We start from the raw sequence: 17,716 nt of genomic DNA on the forward strand, positions 1-17,716 counted from the left end.
GTAAGTGTCCACCTTTCTGGAGTCGGGATTGGGGGATGGAGGTCTGGGGCGGGCAGGTGGTCCTTTTCTCTGGTGTTGGCCCTGATGGATGGGTAGGTAGGGTTTGGTATTAAGAAGGATTCTGAGGTTCAGTCTAGGCTTGTTGGGAAGAGTGCTGTGATTGGTTAGAGGTTCTTGGTTAGAGATTTCTTGAGGGGGTGGGTAGGACACTGAAGGAAAGCCACGAAGCCTATGGGAGGGGGGGTCTCAAACTTATCCTGGTCATCAGAGTGATGAAGTGGCCAGGCCTCAGCCAGTTGTCAGGAGGGAAGTCTAGGTTTTCAAGTGGAATCTCCCAGTTTCTGAATTCTGGCGAATGACCCACGTTTTTCAAGAGCACTGGGCCATCCCGCATCAAATCCACACATCCCATACGCATGGCCAAGCTCTGTCAGTCCTGGGCCCACTGATGTGGTGTAGCGTGCTGTCCGCAAGGCCTCAGTTTCCTCAGCTCCAAGGGGGGCATTCAGGGGTGCCATGGTTCCGGGGGGTGTTCAGGAGCAGTGTGGGGGCTGAGTGCCTGTTGGGAGGGTGGGAGGCCCAGGCTACGCTCGGCATGAGCTACCCATTCTGCCCGCACAGACTACTGCCAGAACTTTGCTCCCAACTTCAAGGAGAGCGAGATGAACGCCATCGCAGCCGACATGTGCACCAACGCCCGCCGCGTTGTGAGGAAGAGCTGGATCCCCAAGGTCAAGCCGCTTATGGCCGAGGGTGACGCGTACACCACCTTCATCAGCTACACGGGCAAGATAGAGCCGGACATGATGGGTGTGGAGCACGGCTTCGAGACGGCCAGCCATGACGGCGAGGCCGGCCCCTCGGCCGAGGAGGCCCTCCAGTAACCCCCACCGGACCCTCCCGCGGGGCTGTCACACTCCCCCTCCTGTCACACCCGCCCACCATCTTGGTCACGAGCTACTGTCTGTCCTTCCCCAGGACCCGCGGGGGGCACTGCATGCTCCTGGCCCCTCTGCCTCCCCGTCCCACCCCCTGACCCCAATCCGATCAGGGATCCGGGCTGGGAGAGGACGGCAGGTGGTGCGAGGTCTGCATTGCCTTCTCTAGCACACACTCGTGCACAGTCGGGGGGCTCTTGCTCCCCCTCTCCTAATCCCTAGCAACTGTCTCCCCACTCACCAGGCCAGGCACAGGGAGGGGCTGGCCTGGGGGGCTTGGGAAGACCCCCTTCCCAGGCGCTGGGCCACCTAGCCGGAGCATTCCTCAGCCTCCGCCCCCCACTGCAGCCCCTTGGGGACTCACAGGGGCCCCGGGTTCTCAGGACCCCTCCCGCCACCACCTCCCAGTGCTTCCACGTTTCCAAAAGCGCCTTCCTGTCTCCCTTGTCTGTCCCTGCGCCTGGGGGCTGGGGTAGGCGAGGCCGTGAGGACTGCCCGTTTTACAGCTGAGGAAACTGAGGCTCAGAGAAACTCCATGACCGACCTAAGGTGGCGGGCGGTGGCAGGCCCAGCGCCCTTCTCTTCCCCCACCTGTGCTCAGCCTCTCTTGCCGCCACCAGCCCCCTGGGGCCTGAGAGGGGCAAGTCCTGAGAGGGGGCCCTTGGGGGCAGACCGAGGGTCTCTGAGAATAGGAGAGGTTTCCGGGGCTCGCAGAAGCGTGTGGGTGTGCGTGTGTGTGTGTGCGCGTGCGTGTGTAGAAGTTTTGCTTTTAAACAGATGAAGACGTGAGAGGCAGTAGGACCAGGGGTGGAACCCAGGGGAGCAGGCTGGGGGGTGCTGCTGCCTTTCCCTCCCTTCCCCACCCCCCACCCCCCACGGCAGGGCTCCCAGCCCCCACCCCCTGTACATACTTTTTAAAACATTTTTTTAGCTAATGAAATATTGAAGTATAAGATTCCTTTTATTTTTCAAACCAACGGGACCGTGTCTGATGTCCCCTTCGGTCCTCGGGGCTGTGGAAGGCAGGACGGAGTGGGGAGCCAGGGGCAGGCTGAATGTGCGCGTGTGTGTGGAGTGGGGGTGCGCGTTGCCGAGGGGGGGACCCCCCAGGCCCCGCTCTGCCTGGGCTCCCGTGGGTCTGGCCGGCTCACACTCAACCCCAGGGCCTCCCCCCAAGGGCTACATTGCAAGGGTGTCCCTGGTTTGTCCGGTTGGCTGAGTCCAGCTCCTGGCAGGGCCGGGTCCGCTTCATGGTTAAAGATTGTTTGCAGAATCTTCTTTTACCATTCCTCTCTTTCTATCCTTGGCCTAGCTCCACGAGTGGTTTTGTGTTTTTTTTTTGAGTTCTACATGTAAACTCAGAGGGTTCTTTTTGTTTTTTTAACTCCCCCCCCCTGCACCCCTCCCCACACATGCTGGGTGTCCATTTCTTTGCAATTTCACATTTTTGTCTCTAGCCCTGGTTCTCACCGCCTCTGTCTCCCCCGCAGTCTGACTAGCCCGTTGCTCCCAGCAGCCTCTCTCTTTCCAAAGGCAAGGGGATTACAGGAGGTGGGGTGGTGGCCAGCTGGACCACTGGGATCTGACCTGGAGGCCTGCCCGCCCCCCCCAGGAGCCCCTGCCAGCCTGCGGGGAGCGGGTCCTTCCTGACATCTGCTTGCTGCCAGGGGCCAGGGGGTGGGGGTGGGAGTGGGGGTGGGGTCAGACCAGCGGGGCCCTGGCGCTCTGCTTTCCTGGCCCAGCCCCAGTACCTTAGCCCTCAGCCGGTCCGAGTGCGTGGTGGGGGGAGTCGACAGCCCCAGCTAAAGCACAAGCACCTTAGTCGCACCTCCCCTGCCCCCTCATCCTGGCCTCGACACCCCACCCCAGCGTAGATCCCAAAGCACAATATCCTGGCACTCGGCAAGCTGCCGGGCCGACCAAGGCCGAGGGTGGGCTGGGGCTCCAGCCAGACCCCAAAGGAAGCAGGAGTCCCCGGGCGCTCCCCTCCTTCCAGGCCTCAGCGGGGGCCAGCTCTCTGGGACTGGGGTCTTCTCCCTCCCCACCCCCTTGTCCTGGGCAGGCCCCTGTCCAGCCCCTCCTCGCCTTGTCCTCGGGTGGGGCTTGCCCCGTCCCTCCTCCGAGCCCCTGCAGCACTGGGTTGGGTGGCAGAGCCCTCTTGTTTCAGGGACTCCAGGAGGTGCCCCTGGCTCCCTGGACTGTGTGTATAGGTCTGGGGAGGGGGCGGGGGAGAGGGGCTGGGCAGGGGCGCAGGGGAGGAAACTCCTCACCAGGAGAGCCAAAGACAGGGTTGTGCCTTACCCCAGGAGCCACCCCTGCGCCCTCCCGCCCTGCCCTCCCCGTTCTTGGGCGGCCTGCTGCTTTTCCTGCTTTCCCTTCCCCTGGCCCTGCCCTGCCCTGAGCTGCATGGACCCCACAACCCCCCCACCCCCCGGGGCAGCCAGGAAGGAACATGAATGGAGGATCACCGACCAACGCAAAAAAGACTATGGGGGCCCCCCCTCCACCTCCCCCGGCCGCCCATTCACCCACGTCTCTTTCACGCAGGACAGACCACCCGCCCTGTCCGCGTGGAGTGCCAACACCCTCCCTGCCCTGGGCCGAGCCCCTCCTCCCCGGGCCCATAAGTGAGATTGCACATTAACTACTGTAAGAAGAGGAGCCGCACTGGGAAATGTGAACCATGAGAATATCAGTGATACTGATGAGGAGAATAAACTAAACGCCTTTGTAACAGCCCTGCTGCAAGCTGCTCACTGGGGGCGCGGGGTGGTGGGCCCCCTCCTTCCGCAGAGCGACATCCCCATTCCCCAGGGCTTCACACTGACAAATGCAGTGGGGGCCTGGCTTGGGGTGTGCTCAGAACGGCCATGCCAAACGTCATGCCTCAGAATGTCGGCCTGAGGGGAGGGCCCTCTTTAGGTGGGAAAACAGCTTCCAGCAGCTTCCAGGTTGCCCCAGTATGTACAAACAACACCCTCCCTAGGCTCTTCCCTCACACGTGTGGGCCCTAAATCCTGCATGGGTGTCCCACGGGAGCCCCTCCAAAGCTAGAAGGCCAGCTGCTCCATGGAATTATCTGTATTACAGATCCACTTGCTGCCCTTCCATGGTATTTGACACTTCCAGCCGCAGAAACGTGTCCTGAACGTAAGCCCACACCCTTCGCCCCATCCCGAGCCACTGCGTCTGGAAGGAGCACCAAAGTCAGAAGGAACACTAAAGTTGGGATGGCAAGCCTAAAATCAGCCGGTGGTTGTTTAAAATACCTGGAAGAGGGACTTCCCTGGTGGTCCAGTGGTTAAGACTCTGCGCTTCCACTGCAGGTGGCACAGGTTGGTCAGGGAACTAAGATCCCACATGCTGTGCAGGGTGGCCAAAAAACAAAAAAAACTGGAAGAGCTGTAGGGCCCTGAGGATATGAGTGGGAAAATGTTCTAACAACCGAAATAGAAAAGATGCAACGTGCCCTAGGGTCCCATTGATTCAGAGGTATCTCAAGCAGTGTGGGAAGACTACTGACAGACCTTAGGGATTCCATCAAATCAAAAGATCTTTGCTGGGGAGGTGGACCAGGGGTTTCATTTCCACCCAGTCCAGGTCTCACCACCCCATGATGATTGGAGGGAGCTCCAGACTTCCTTGGGGCAGATGATTGAGGGTGACTCAATTCACAGGGTGACTTGGGCATGCTTCAGTAAAACCAGCCCCCTCTGGAGTCCTGAAGCCCAGCTTCAACCAACAGAAAGCAGGGGTTTGGGGGAGCCAACAGCAGCATCAACAAAAATCCTCAGGTGACTCTGGTCCAGAGTCACTTCAAGTAACAGGAAGTCTGCCTGTCTTAACATGTAGGCAAGCCCAGGTAGGTGGAAACACTGTCAGACTCCCAGAAGCACATATTTTTAACCCCAGGAAGACTTAGAACCAAGTGTAGAATGGATCAAGACAACCTGAACCACAGCATTAGTGGTAGTGGTTTTGCATTTAAAAAATAAGTGTGTGTGTGTGGGGGAGAGCAGAATTCCCTGGCGGTCCAGTGGTTAGGACTCTACGCTTCCACTGCAGGGGGCCTGGGTTCGATCCCTGATCGGGGAATTAAGATCCCAAAAGCCACATGGTGCGACCAAAAAAAAATAATCTGAACATATTTGGTTCTCTTTGACAAATCAGCCTAATGGAATGACAGACATCCTTGTAAGAGCACTTTCCAATGTATAAATGAGCGACTGAGAAGGGTGGGCCTGATGCCTGATTACATAATGCTCAAGACGGAAACATCTAAGACAATAAGTTAAGATTCACAGCACTTACAAGTTTACCTGGCTTATAGGAATCATTTCTCCTACTCAGGAAGGCTCTATGGCAAAGCCCTTAAATTGACAAATGCTTTCTTGTTAGAGTGACTAGGTGTATGAGGGAGCCTAGTGGTACTCAGAGGCCCCTCGGAAGTGACAGCTCAGTTCCACAGCTAAGGGACTCACCTACCTACCTTAGACAAAGAACAAGCAAAAGACGTTTAGGCTGAACTTCAAAAACTCAAGAAGAATCAGTGTTTGGAATTTCGATGGTAATAAAATTATCCATCATGAAATCCAAGAAATAAACCAGAACAGTCTTTTCTGCACCAAATATCAACCATTGAAATCCTTAACACACACATGCACACTTGGCCCCAGCGTGTGCAAGCAGGGGGCTTAGAACAGGAGCTCCCATTCAGGGACAGCCACAAGTTCAGATCGACACATCATACGATACAAATGTATATAACCAAGGCTGGGATTTTATTTCCAAGTTGACACATGTAGAAGGCACACGGGCAAAGCGATGGCTTTGGGGCATGGGAAGGAGAGATGGGGAGGGGCGTGTCTGAGGTCCCCCTACCTCCACCACCCCCTAAGCGCACTTGAGACAGAACCAGTGGTGGGGGCTCCCACCCAGGGCCATGAGGGTCCTACTGGCTCTGGATGAAGCCTTGGGACAGCTCCCCAGGCATGATCCCCCTCCTCCCAGGGGGCAAGGCTCTGCTGAGCCCCCCAGCTGGAGGGACCAGCTTCCTGGGGAGAACCAGGATCAGAGAGAGAAGAACAGGATGAGGGCCAGGAGAAGCACCCCCAGCAGCACCACAATGGCACACCACTGTCGGCGGTCTGGGAGCAAGAGGGTCAGAGTTCACAGAGGGGAGGCAGCACCACCCACAACCCCCTCCCCCCACTGCCGAATTGCCCCCCCCCCACCTCCACGGGACTCACCACTGGTCATGTGGGATACTTTGGCCATCTTCCTGAGGACCCCATCCATCCGGGACTGGGTATGGTCCATCTCATGAGCAAAGGTGTCCAGCATACTGCCGAGATCAGGAGGTAATCAGCCCCTGGAGGGTCTGTGCACACCAGTGCAGCCGGCCAAGGGTTCCTGGCCCACCCCCGGGGTCCTGGCCTCACATGCCCTGCTCATTTAGCTCCTCCCCGATGCGGCCGGACATGTGTTTCAGAACCTGGATACTCCCAGACACCATTTCCAGTTGTTGGTCCTGCTGGTCCATGATCAGCTGCAGGTTGGAGGGGTGGGAACTGCGGTCGGCAGGGAGCCCTGAGCTGCCTGAAGGCTCCTCCAGCCCGGGGCCTCCAGCCACCCACACACACCTGCTGTGTGGCCTGCTGCTCTTCAATGTAGCGAGAGGTGGTTGAGACCACACTGGCGTCCAGCAAGTCGCTGGTTGACTTCAGGGTGGCTGGCTTGCCTGTCAGCATCTGTGGAGGCCAAGACCACAGGCTCAGGGAGGGTCGCCCACTCACGGCAGAGACAGACAAGGTTTGTGGCAAATTTAGATGGTGGTTTGTCAGGAAGGCAGTCTCTGGAGTGGGACGGCCTGGGTTCCTCAGAGCCACCACTTACTAGCAAGGTGACCCCGAGGCCATATCACTTGACTTCCCTGTGCCTCAGTTTCCTCATCTGTAAAATGGGGAGAGCTATAATTCCTGTTTCCTGAGGATGGAATAAGGATTTAATGAATTAATCCAGGGAGAACACTTATTATCCTATAAACACATGTATTTAAGAATTGAACTTTAATACCCAAAGCAGCACACATGGAAGGCATGTGGACCCTGCTATAGGACTCCAAGCTGCTGCAGACCTCAGCCCTCCACCCTCCCAGACCCCATGTGGGTTTAATGGGTGAGGCTGCTGTTTACAACATGCAAGAACGAACACACAACACAGAGGGAAAAGGTGTACAGACAGAGGCAGCAGAGAGACTGCGCACAAAAGGCATGAGTGGGTACACACGTGGGGCACGCACACCCACAGAGGAAAATGGTGTGCATGCACAAGGCAGGTGGGGATCCACTCAGAGGTCAAGTTCAGAGAGGTCAAGTGCATACACAGATTAAAAAGGTAAGCATCAAATCCTGAAAACAGTAACACAGAGAGCTAAAAAAAAAAAAAAAAGAAAGGAGATAGGCCACCCCCCCCCCACAGGAAACCAGTATAGACCCACAGGAGAAGGCAGAAGAGATTATACACACAGAAGGAGCTCACATCCAGAAAGAGCAGGCGGGTAGACAGCATGGAGACAACTGTGCACAGAGAAGATGAGCACTGACACAGAGGGTGGCTTGCACTCCAAGGGGAGGGTCACCCCGAGAGACAGGGGGTGAGGATACTGGGTCGGGATGCCTTTACCTCTCTATTATTCCTCTCCATGAAGGCTATGGCTGCGGGGCTGACCATATGGTCCTTCATTTCCTAGGGGTAAGGACAGCATCAGAGAGTAATGATACCCTAACCTCCCCACCCTCACCCCACTGGAAACTCTCTTCACCTGGACTGCTTCCCGCATCCTCTCCACAAACACCTTTCTCTCCTGCAGGTCTCCGGCTGGGAGCTTGAACTTGCCTGGGTTGGCTTCCACTATGCGTAAGCCGCGAGTCAAGAGTCAAGGCCAGAGCCCGACAGAACGCCCTCCTCTGCCTCAAAGCCCTCAAACACCTCCTAGGTGTCCAGCCTCCCCGAGGGCTGGCTCCCACGGCCCACTGCCACTTCAATGGGCTCTCCCATGCCGCCCTCCAACCCCCCCCCCCAGGATATCGATGGTCTCCTCCAGGTCCTCGAGGTCCCACTCGATGCTGCGCAGGCCATTCCGCAGCTCATTGGTCGTCCAGTCCAGCTCCTCGCGTCCGACCACCGCGCCCTCATGCAGAAGCTCACACCACCGCTGATAAAGCCCGCGGGCCGTGTTCACCGCCTTCTGCACCTCGCTGCGGGCAGGGGCACAGCGGGCGCGGCTGGGGGCAGGCGGTCCTCCCTCCCACCACTGCGCCCCCAAACGAGCTGGGGACTCAGGAGACCCTCATATCCCACTGCGTACCCCTCCCACACGGCCACGGGGCGATCCCGACGGCGGTGCCCAGAATGCCTGACATGCTCCGTATGGCACGCGGGCACTGGCTGGCAGGGGGACAGCACACCCTCTGTCCTCCCCCATCGCTGTCACTCACCCTCGGACTACAAAAAACGGATCTTCGAGCGACATGTCACGCCCCTCACCCGCCCGAAGCCAAGCCCCCTCCCCTCTCGGCCTGGGAAGCTGGTTCCCTCCAAGAGGTGCAAAACGAGCCGTCACCCCCGCCCCCGTCACGTGACCACTGCCATCATTGAGAGCTGGGCCGCCAGGAGAGAAAGAGAGGCCTTGGCAGCCCGAAGTGCGGAAACATCCGCTCTCTCTTTCGCCATCTTTGTTGTGGGCAGAGACGGCTTCCTGTCTGCACGTACCGCCCCTTCGCGTCCTGGTCCCCGGAGGTGTCCTAGTTCCGTCTGGCTGGGTTCGACTCAGAGCTCCAAATCCCTCGGTTCGAGACCCAACCTCTCGGATTGTTGCTGCGCAACCTGTTTCCCTTCCGGGCAATGTAAATAATAATAGTCTCCTTTAAATCAGGAGAGATTATGGCTGGGGAAGGGGCTCATTCAATTTGTAGATCATCTTCATGGGCTCCCTGAGCCTGCACCTAGATCCTGTCCTAGGAGATGGGAGATGAGAGATGGTCCCAGCCCAGGGTCGGGAGTGGCAGGTTTGGTAAGGAGTATTGGGAGAGGTGGTATCCCCACCTTCCCGCGGGGTCAGGGTGAAGTGTGGGGAGTTCTGCTGGACTCTCTCCTCCTCTTTTTTCCTGCGGAGGAGGGACGCCTCGAGATCGCCCTAGGGCGGGTTGGCCGCGAGTGGGGGCCCGGAGATGCTTCTGGGGGGTGAGGTCTTTCTGGGTGCGAGCCTGGGGGTGCGGGAGTGGGTGTGGTGGTGGCTCTGAGGATGATCTGCAGGGAAATCCTCTGCTTGTGAGGAGGGGTCAGGAATGTCTGGAGAGGGACTCATAGGGTCGCCACCTGTGTGACAGAGCCCTTCTGTGTAGGGTCTCCGGGAAAGCACTTTTTTTATGGGGGCGGGAGGCAGCTGTCGGCTGAGTGGGGTCCTGATCTCTGGAGCGGGATGTCTGAAGAAGTCCTCGGAGGGTCGCCCCCGTTGTGTGTCAGAGATAGCATCTGGGCTGGGGATGTCATTGTGGAGTTTCGTGGGGGGGGAGGATGGGGGTGTCCTCAGCAGGTTGCCGTAATATGTGGCAGGATCGTTGAATGGGGACAGTTTTGGGAGAAGTCTTTTAGAAGAGAGAATAATTGTTGTTTTCATGTGCCGGGGTTGGGAGTGGGGGACATGAGCATGCTCCAAATGTGAACGAGAAGAGCAATTTTTTGGCGGAGGGGCAGGAATACATGAGAGGGGGCCTGGCAGGGTGTCCATGGGGGGGAGGGGCGGGGACAGGAATGTAGTGGTCCTCAGGGAGTAGCTGCTTGTGTTGGCAAGGTCTTTGTGTAGGTCTCTGGGAGACGGCGTCAGTGTGAGCCCTGAGGTGGCCCCTACCTGCCGGCAGGGGGCTTTCCGGAGGGGCGTCACACCTTCCTGGACTCCGGAGGGAAGGAAGCGAAAGTTTCTTCTCGCTCTCCGCGGGCCCCCCACTGGACGCCGCTCCTGAAAGCGGGGGCTCCAACCAGCTCTAGCGGCTGGGAGAGGGAGAGCGGAGGGGGCCTGCCAGGAGGGTAAGGCACCACCCACGCCCGCCCGCTGGCCCGGAAAAAGCCGGCTGAAGTCTTGTATAGAGATCCTGGCCCCAGTCCTTATATGGGCAGCCGGAAGCGGCTAGCGCGCATGCCCTACGTCATTACTTCCAAATATAGTTGTGGAAGTCTGGCAGATCTAGTGGCGGGAAGGTTCGCGCACCAGTGCGGGGGTGTGTGTGTGTGTGTGGCGGGGGAAGCCTCCCCTTAAAGGGCCCGCACCACGAGTGAATGGAGCTGTTCGAACAATTCTGCATTTTCTGAGGAACTGGAATTAGGTTTTCTTGGAACTGTAGTGCGTAGCGGAAGGTGGGGCCGATGTTTTCTATCTATCTGCTCTATCAGTGCGTGGCTCAGTTTCTAGGTCCTATCCCAACTCCGCCTCCCGGGAAGCAGAGGCGGAGAACGTCTGCGTCGTTTGGGGGACCGCAGCCACATGTTCACTCGGGCTGTGTTGCGGCCGGGTCCTCCGCCTTACGAGCTCCACGCCCATCGTGGATTTCGTGCCAACGGAAACTGGGGTGGCGGAGGGGGGATGCTCAAAGAGGAGCGCAGAGATGGCAGCCTGGGCTGCGCTTGTGTCTGCAGATGTCCGCCGCCCGTGTAGTGGGCAACTTTGCCCTAGAGCCAGCCAGCGTGTCCCGCTTTCTTAACTGCTTCCAAACGAGGGGAGTGACGGGGGCTGGCGGACGCTGGAGAGACAGGAGAGCTTCAGGTTCCAGTGGTCCCCTTTCACCGCCGTGGCTCATTTATTCGTTTAGCAAATATTGGACGAGTCATTCTGCCTCGGTTTCCTCACCTGAAGAAATAAGATATAACTACCCTCCGCGGAGTGGAGGTGAGAGATCAATGAGATGTTTGTGAAAGGAAAGCCTTTAGCGCCTGGCACGTAGTAAGAGCTTAGTAAGTGTAAGCATCGTTATTGATTAAAAAAAACAAAAACAAGACATTAATTAGGCGCCTGGTAGATGCTAGGCACAGTTCCCACGGGGGATCAAACAAGACATTAATTAGGCGCCTGGTAGATGCTAGGCACAGTTCCCACGGGGGATGTATCAGTTAGAACCCAAGTCTTCCCGGGTGCGAAGGGAAACGTGCTGCCTACGACCCGCAGGGGTCTCCATATGCAACCCGTGGGTGGACCCTGAGCCCCACCCACGGCGCCTGTCCCCTGGGCCCGCGCGCGGGTGCAGTGGGGGGCCCTGAAGAAGCAGACCACCCCGAGAGCTCAGCTTGGACTGGGGAACGCTCCTCCTCACACGAGTTCGGGTCCCTTTTCTTTGCTCGGTAAATTCCACCCTGTCGCTTTAAGGAGTCTTTCGCCTCAGAGCTGTGGAAAGCCCGGATGCGACTTTCTGATTGGGCGGGGCGTCTCAGTGACTTCACTTGAGGTACAAAAGGGCCCGGGTGGCGGGCGCCGGGGTAGAGCGTCCTGGCAGCGTCTCGGCGTGGGTTGACTTGTACAGAGAGGCGTGAACGAGCGCCTTGTCCAGTGTGCACCTGCCACCTGCCCTGCCCAGCCGCGTGTCCCCGCCGCCTTCGCCCCTCAGTCAAGCAGCTATGGAAGTGCAGAAGGAGGCGCAACGCATCATGACCCTGTCGGTGTGGAAGATGTACCATTCGCGCATGCAGCGCGGTGGCCTGCGGCTGCACCGGAGTCTGCAGCTGTCGCTGGTCATGCGCAGCGCCCGGGAGCTCTACCTCTCGGCCAAGGTGGAAGCCCAGGAGCCCGAGGTGCCCTTGCCGCCCGCCCGCTCCCCTGACCCTTGCCTGCACCCGCCGCGGGAAGCGGAAGCCGCAGCAGAGGTAGCGCCCTGCGACGGTGAGCAGCCCTCTCCGGAACCCATGGACACGCAGGAGACACCGAGAGCGGAGGAGACCCCTGCCCGCAGTGCCCAGCGCCCCGCCAAAGTCAGCCGCAAGCGGCGGAGCTGCAGCCTGAGCGACGGTGGGGACGCTGCACTGGTCCCGAGTAAGAAAGCCCGCCTAGAAGAAGAGGAGGAGGAGGAAAGGGCCTCTTCGGACGTCCTTGATCGCCTGCAGCCCCCTCCAGCGCAAGCGGAGGGCGCATTCCCCAACCTGGCGCGTGTCCTGCAGAGGCGCTTCTCCGGCCTTCTGAACTGCAGCCCCGCCGCGCCCCCGACGGCGCCGCCGGCGTGCGAGGCGAAGCCGGCTTGCCGCCCGGCGGACAATATGCTGAACGTGCTGGTGCGGGCCGTGGTGGCCTTCTGAGGGTCCGTGAGCGGCGCTACCAGAGCCCAGAGCGCGGGCCGAACCGTCGGCCAGAGTGAGCAGACCCAAGGCGAGGCCCACCCCCGGGGGAGCGCCCGTGGAAACCGTGGAGAGGGGCAGCCGCCCTGGCTGCCGAGATGCCCTGAGAGGGACTCTACCCACGGGGTGCCGTCGCCACATGTGTGCAGCGGCGACACCAAGAAACCTGAGCCGTGGGCGCGGGCGTCTTCCCCCAGACCTGCCGCGCCCACAGGTGCTGTCTTAACGGACTGGGACATGGACCTTACGCTCTCCTTCTGGGACTTGGAGAAGGGAGCTTTGGTTCTTTAAACTCCTCAGGGTCGTACTTTATTTTTTACTGGGGGCTGTGCTGCCCTTTCAAGGTTTTTCAATAGTTGGTGTTTGCGTTTCCAACCTCAGAGAATTCCAGGCACTTCCCTTCCCCCTCCAGTGACATACTTGTGCAAACGGTCATCGTTGCGTCATGGGCAGACGTGGGGAGCTTCCTGTTGTCTTGCGTGGGTGTGAGGCCTGGGAGGAGGATCTGGGGTGTGGACGCCCAGGGGAATGGGAGGAGGGCGGCCTGAGTCACTTCGCCTCCGCGTGGTGTGGGTTATTGCCCCGAGCCCCTACGCCTTCGGGGGCAGAGGGCAGATCAAATTTCAGGTTAAAATTTTTCTCATCTGGTGTGTGAGAGGTGGGAATATGTTGATAGTCTCAAGCTTGAGCCTCCCTCAGACCTACAGACACAATCAACCCAGACGTTCCTGGTATGAATCACGGAAATGGGGGGAGGGGGTTGTTCAGAGCGCTGTAAAGCTGAGCTGGGATCAGTTGCTGGTGAGACTGGGCCAGTTTTGGGGGAGGGGGGTTCTGTTTACCTTTACTGTGGTGGATTCTGTTAACTCCATCTGTCTGGCCTTTTTGCTAGAAATGCCAGATAGGAAAATAAAGACCATTTGAAGAAAAAGTCTGTGGAGCCCGTCTGGTTTTCTTCCCTGGTGGGGGAGGGGCAGGGTTAAGGGGTCAGGAGCTGGCTGGCGGCTTGCTGGGGCCCCAGAAACCGGTCTGACCGGCTACCACGTGGGCAGAGTGGGCGGGAAGGGGCCGGGCGCCTTTTCTTTGCCAGAGCACTGAGTGCTGATTGCCTGGTGCTCTGACCTTTCCTTAACCCTCTCACGTTTGGGGGTTCCTTGGACATTCTCCTGTATTTCTGGCTGGGTCAGAGTGCTTTCCGAGTTCAGACGTTTGGGGGATACTTTGGGTACTGTGCCCGCAGCAGAGTCGGGGGACCACACTTCCTTTGGAGACTTGAAGGATGTCTCCCAACAGTCCTCCCTCCCCCCCCACCCCCCGCTTGATTAACTGAATCAGCAGGGATCCCACAACTGGGGTGGAACTGAGGTGAGCTTTGGAGCACACTTTATGCCCAGTTCCAGTCCCTGGCGGTATAACTGTGGTTCAGGCTAGGAGGTGTGCTCCCAGCCTCAGTTTCCTCATCTGCAAAGTGGGCCTCAACAGCTTCCCTGCGAGGCTGTGGGTTTAGAAATTCCCTTGGGAGCGCTTGTTTGCTTTGGCCCCACCCCATCCCCAGGTTAGCCCCCCAGAGAGGAGGAACCCCTCACAATTTCCCCAGTGCTGGTTTAGGAGAGCGTTTGTAGATGTTGCACTGGGACTGGGGGGTGGGGGGTGGGGGCTGTTGGGAGGACAAAGGAGCCGCAGGTGCGGGCGGTGAAGGCGGCGGGAGGCGCCGGGAAAGCTCCCGCCCCGCCTCCAGACGGCAGGCTCCGCCACGGCTGGCCTCCCGAGACCCGGGGGACCTGACCCCGAGGGTTGAGGGAGGAGGGCGCGGGGGAGGGGAGGCCCCGCCCCCGAATGCCCGCCCCTGGCTCCCCTCCTGCGTCGTTCACTCATCGCACTCCCTCCTCCCTGCCTCCCTCAGGGCCCCTCAGGGGAATCTCGCCTCCACCGCAGCCCGTTTCCCTCCCGGGAAATGTGAAAGACTTTAGTGCCGCTCACTCGGGGGACCGACCCACAGCTCCGCAGTGGGATGCTGGGGGACTGGAGCCCCACACCCCTCGCGGTAGCTCAATGCGTCCGCGTGGGGGCAACTCCCTCGAGAACCTGGCCCGGCCCCGGGAAGTCCCCGGCGGCTGGGGAGGGGCATCACTGCGCATCCTGTCGCAGGAACCGCCGGGCGCTTCCTTCCACGGGAAGCTGCTTGGCCGACTCCCGCCCCCGCCCGGGCCGCCTGGGGGTTTCCGGTACTCGGTCACTGGGGGCTGAGGGCTGGAGGTGATGCTGTGGGAGACAGGCCAAGTGCCCCTCACATACATCCGCTTAACGTATACCCTTCCCCAAGACCCCATTTCACCCATCAGAAGAGACAAAATTGAAAATTTGTCACAACAGTCGACACTGATGAGCCATGGACTTTCCACGCCATTACATGGCATTGGGTTATTGGGACAAGCCCTCTGGGGAATAATCGATTGGACAATAGCTGTGAAAACTAAAACTGTCACAGATCTCATAGCCCGTGGATCGCCACGGAACCTCAGGCCTGGAAAAAGAGGTTCCAGAAGGGTATTCACTACAGCATTGTCCAAAATTGGCACAAATTGGGGACTTCCCTGGTGGCGCAGTGGTTAAGAATCCTCCTGCCAATGCAGGGGACATGAGTTCGAGCCCTGGTCCAGAAAGATCCCACATGCCGCGGAGCCACTAAGCCCATGTGCTACAACTACTGAGCCTGCACTCTAGAGCCTGTGAGCCACAACTACTGAGCCCGTGAGCCACAACTACTGAAGCCTGCGTGCCTAGAGCCCGTGCTCTGCCACAAGAGAAAGCACCACAATGAGAAGGCTGCTGACCGCAACTAGAGAAAGCCCGCTCGCAGCAATGAAGAACCAACACAGCCAAAAATAAATAAATTTATAAAAAAGCACATACAGCAGATATTCACTACTATATATAAAATAAACAGCAAGGACCTACTGTATGGCACAGGAAACTATATTCATATCTTGTAATAACCTATAATGGAAAAGAATTTGAAAAAGAATATATATCTAGGGACTTCCCTGGCGGTCCAGTGGTTAAGACTTCGTCTTCCAATTCAGGGGATGTGGGTTCGATCCCTGGTTGGGGAGCTAAGATCCCACATGCCTCAGGGCCAAAAAAACCCCCATAAAACAGAAGAAATATTGTAACAAATTCAATAAAGACTTAAAAAAAAAAAGGTGCATCTATCTATGTCTATATATATCTCTGAATCACTTTGCTGTACACCTGAAACAAACACAACATGGTAAATCAACTATACTTCAATTTAAAAAAAGTTGTTTGTTTTGAAAAAAATAATAAAAGCACATACAGCAATACAAGTACATGTATATGTATGGGAAAGTGTGTACAGACACTGTGCTAAGCCCAGAGAGCTGGAAGAATGGTTCCTCATCCAGTAGCTCAGTGTGAACGAGAGCTCCCCTCCCAGCTTGAGTCTGGTCTAATGCTAATGATTTGACAGGGCTGATTCTTCCTGCTTTCAGGCCCCCACACTCACACTCCCACCTCACCTGTGGTTCCTGCCTCAGGCCCTGGGTCCATCTCTGTCTATACTCACCCTTAGGTAGGCTTATTCAGTCTTAAGGCCCTAACTGCTACCTCTATGCTGACTCCCAAATTTTGCTCTCCATCCTGGACCTCCCCCTAACCTCCAGACTTGTCTGGCCAAGTCCTCTCTCTCTGTCTCCCCTTGAGGCTCTAAGGTATTCCAAACCTAGCAGGACCTAAAGAGGATTCTTGCTGCTTCCTGCCAGCCTTTCACCGGAGGAGGAATCTTCCTTGACTTCCCTTTTCTCCTTCCTTCATACCCTGTCCAGTCGCAGGTGCTGTCAACTTGACTATTCATCCCACTCCAAGCTTTTCCCCATCCTCATGGCTCCCACCTTGCTGTGAGCTGCCTTCACCTCTCACCTGGGTGAGGGCAGTGGCTTCCTCCCTGCCCTTGATGCCCACAGTCTATTCTATGCAGCAGCTGCACTGATCTTATAAAAATGCAAACGGGATCATTTCACTATCCCAGCTTTCCTCTGCTTCATCTACACTGGCCTCCTTTTTGCTTGGAGAACAGGACAGGTGTGTTCCAACCCCAGGACCTTTGCGCCTGCTGTTCCTTCTGCCTGCACTGCTCTTCTCCCAGACATCCACAAGTCCATCCTCACTTTCTGCTGAAATGTCACCTCCCTGGGGAGGCCTTCTTTGGCTACCTGATCTAAAATAGCACCCCACTCTGCTACCTACCCCTTTACCCTGTTCAGCCTTCTTTAGAGCACTGCTCACCTCCTGAAAGGATATATTTAAGTTCTATTTAGCATCCATGGCCCCATATAAATGTCAATTCCATGAATGCCCAGTCCAGTCCTGAGTAAGTGAATGAGGTTGGCTGGGGTAAGCAGGTGCTAAATGCTTAATATTTATTATCTCATTAATCAGTGGCTTCCCATGGCTCTTAGAATTGAATTTCCCAAACTTCAGACAGTTGAGGGTCAGGATTTTTGTCATATCTGCTTAACAACAGTACTATTATTTAAGTAATATATATTTTAAACTTAACCCACTTGTCAATCACTCACCATACTTAGAAGGTAACAGTGTATAAAAGTTACAATGAAAATGAAACACTGTCATAAGACCCTGCTGAAACAGTAGCCAATGTTAGGTTCCAGACAGCTTCCTTTGTTACAAAGGAAGATTAGAAAGGTTAAAGACACATTATGGCCAAAGACAATCCTTAGACTAGCTGAAAAGGGAGAGACTCTGAGGGATTCGTTACATTATTTAAATAACATTGAATCACTTTGCCCACTGTCCCAGAGTTAGGAAAATTCTGCTTCTGGAAGAGGGACAAAACCCCTACGACTGTCTGAAAGACTCTGCTTGATCTGTGCCCAGCCCACCTCTGGCTAATCTTGCATCATTCTCTGGCCACACTGATCTGCTTTTTGTTCCTTATATTTCCACAATCTTTCCAGCCACAGGGCCTTTGTATATGCTATTATCTGCTAAGAGTCTTTTCTCTTCCCTATTTACCTAGTTAAGTCAGCTTAGCTCAAGGGCAAATCATCAGGGAACTTACCTTTCTGCCCTCCGTTTTAGCCTAAGACCCCTATATTTATTGCTATTCTGATCAGGAACTACTTTGTAGTAGTAATAGTAGTGGTAGTGGTAGTGGTGGTAGCAGTAGTATTTATCACAACTGCAATGTTACATTTCTTTCTGGGTCTGTCTCCTCTTCTAGCTTGTGGCCTCCATCAGGGCAGAGATGAATCTAGTAGATGCTTACTAAGTGTTTTTTGTGAGTGAATGATGCATTTGCTACTTTCCTTTGAGGTCGGTCCTTTTAATGTCCACTTTTCACAGACTGGGAAACCGAGGTC

General features: G+C 56.7%; 3 protein-coding genes across 7 annotated transcripts in view; 2 read left to right on the top strand and 1 right to left on the bottom strand.

Annotated features, from left to right (window-relative positions):
* NACC1 (nucleus accumbens associated 1) overlaps window positions 1-3,674 on the top strand; it is a 20,049-nt gene extending 16,375 nt beyond the window's left edge. For all 3 annotated transcript variants that reach the window (XM_067733501.1, XM_067733502.1, XM_067733503.1), the window contains one exon: window positions 622-3,674. In XM_067733501.1, the coding sequence (XP_067589602.1) occupies window positions 622-884 (263 nt within the window). In that variant the 3' untranslated portion in view covers window positions 885-3,674. The remainder of the gene's footprint in view (window positions 1-621) is intronic.
* A 2,026-nt stretch (window positions 3,675-5,700) lies between these two features.
* STX10 (syntaxin 10) lies at window positions 5,701-8,695 on the bottom strand. 3 transcript variants are annotated; one of them, XM_067733506.1, is made up of 8 exons: window positions 8,438-8,695; window positions 8,028-8,197; window positions 7,762-7,856; window positions 7,623-7,685; window positions 6,581-6,688; window positions 6,384-6,486; window positions 6,188-6,282; window positions 5,701-6,085 (listed from the first exon to the last, which is right to left on the bottom strand). In XM_067733506.1, the coding sequence occupies exons 1-7, from the start codon at window positions 8,470-8,472 to the stop codon at window positions 6,194-6,196; spliced, it is 663 nt and encodes a 220-aa protein (XP_067589607.1). In that variant the 5' UTR covers window positions 8,473-8,695; the 3' UTR covers window positions 5,701-6,085; window positions 6,188-6,193. The 3 variants fall into 3 exon arrangements, with proteins under 3 accessions (XP_067589607.1, XP_067589605.1, XP_067589606.1); XM_067733504.1 differs by having other exon boundaries at window positions 6,380-6,486; window positions 8,438-8,694; XM_067733505.1 differs by lacking the exon at window positions 7,623-7,685 and having other exon boundaries at window positions 6,380-6,486.
* Window positions 8,696-8,707: 12 nt separating this feature from the next.
* On the top strand, window positions 8,708-13,248 carry IER2 (immediate early response 2). The gene has a single exon (XM_067733508.1). It carries the CDS (start codon window positions 11,604-11,606, stop codon window positions 12,273-12,275), a length of 672 nt encoding a protein of 223 aa, XP_067589609.1. The 5' UTR covers window positions 8,708-11,603; the 3' UTR covers window positions 12,276-13,248.
* Window positions 13,249-17,716: the final 4,468 nt, after the last annotated feature.

Source organism: Pseudorca crassidens, chromosome 3 (genome assembly GCF_039906515.1).
Source record: "Pseudorca crassidens isolate mPseCra1 chromosome 3, mPseCra1.hap1, whole genome shotgun sequence".
Lineage (NCBI taxonomy): Eukaryota > Metazoa > Chordata > Mammalia > Artiodactyla > Delphinidae > Pseudorca > Pseudorca crassidens.

Excerpts from the sequence above, each read along its gene's own strand:
- STX10 (XM_067733504.1), bottom strand. The coding sequence starts at position 8,472 with ATGTCGCTCGAAGATCCGTTTTTTGTAGTCCGAGG. Across the intron at positions 7,686-7,761 it reads GGATGCGGGAAGCAGTCCAG|GAAATGAAGGACCATATGGT; the intron begins GTGAAGAGAGTT and ends CCTTACCCCTAG. Across the intron at positions 6,086-6,187 it reads AGTATCCCACATGACCAGTG|ACCGCCGACAGTGGTGTGCC; the intron begins GTGAGTCCCGTG and ends TCTTGCTCCCAG.
- IER2 (XM_067733508.1), top strand. The coding sequence starts at position 11,604 with ATGGAAGTGCAGAAGGAGGCGCAACGCATCATGACCCTGTCGGTGTGG.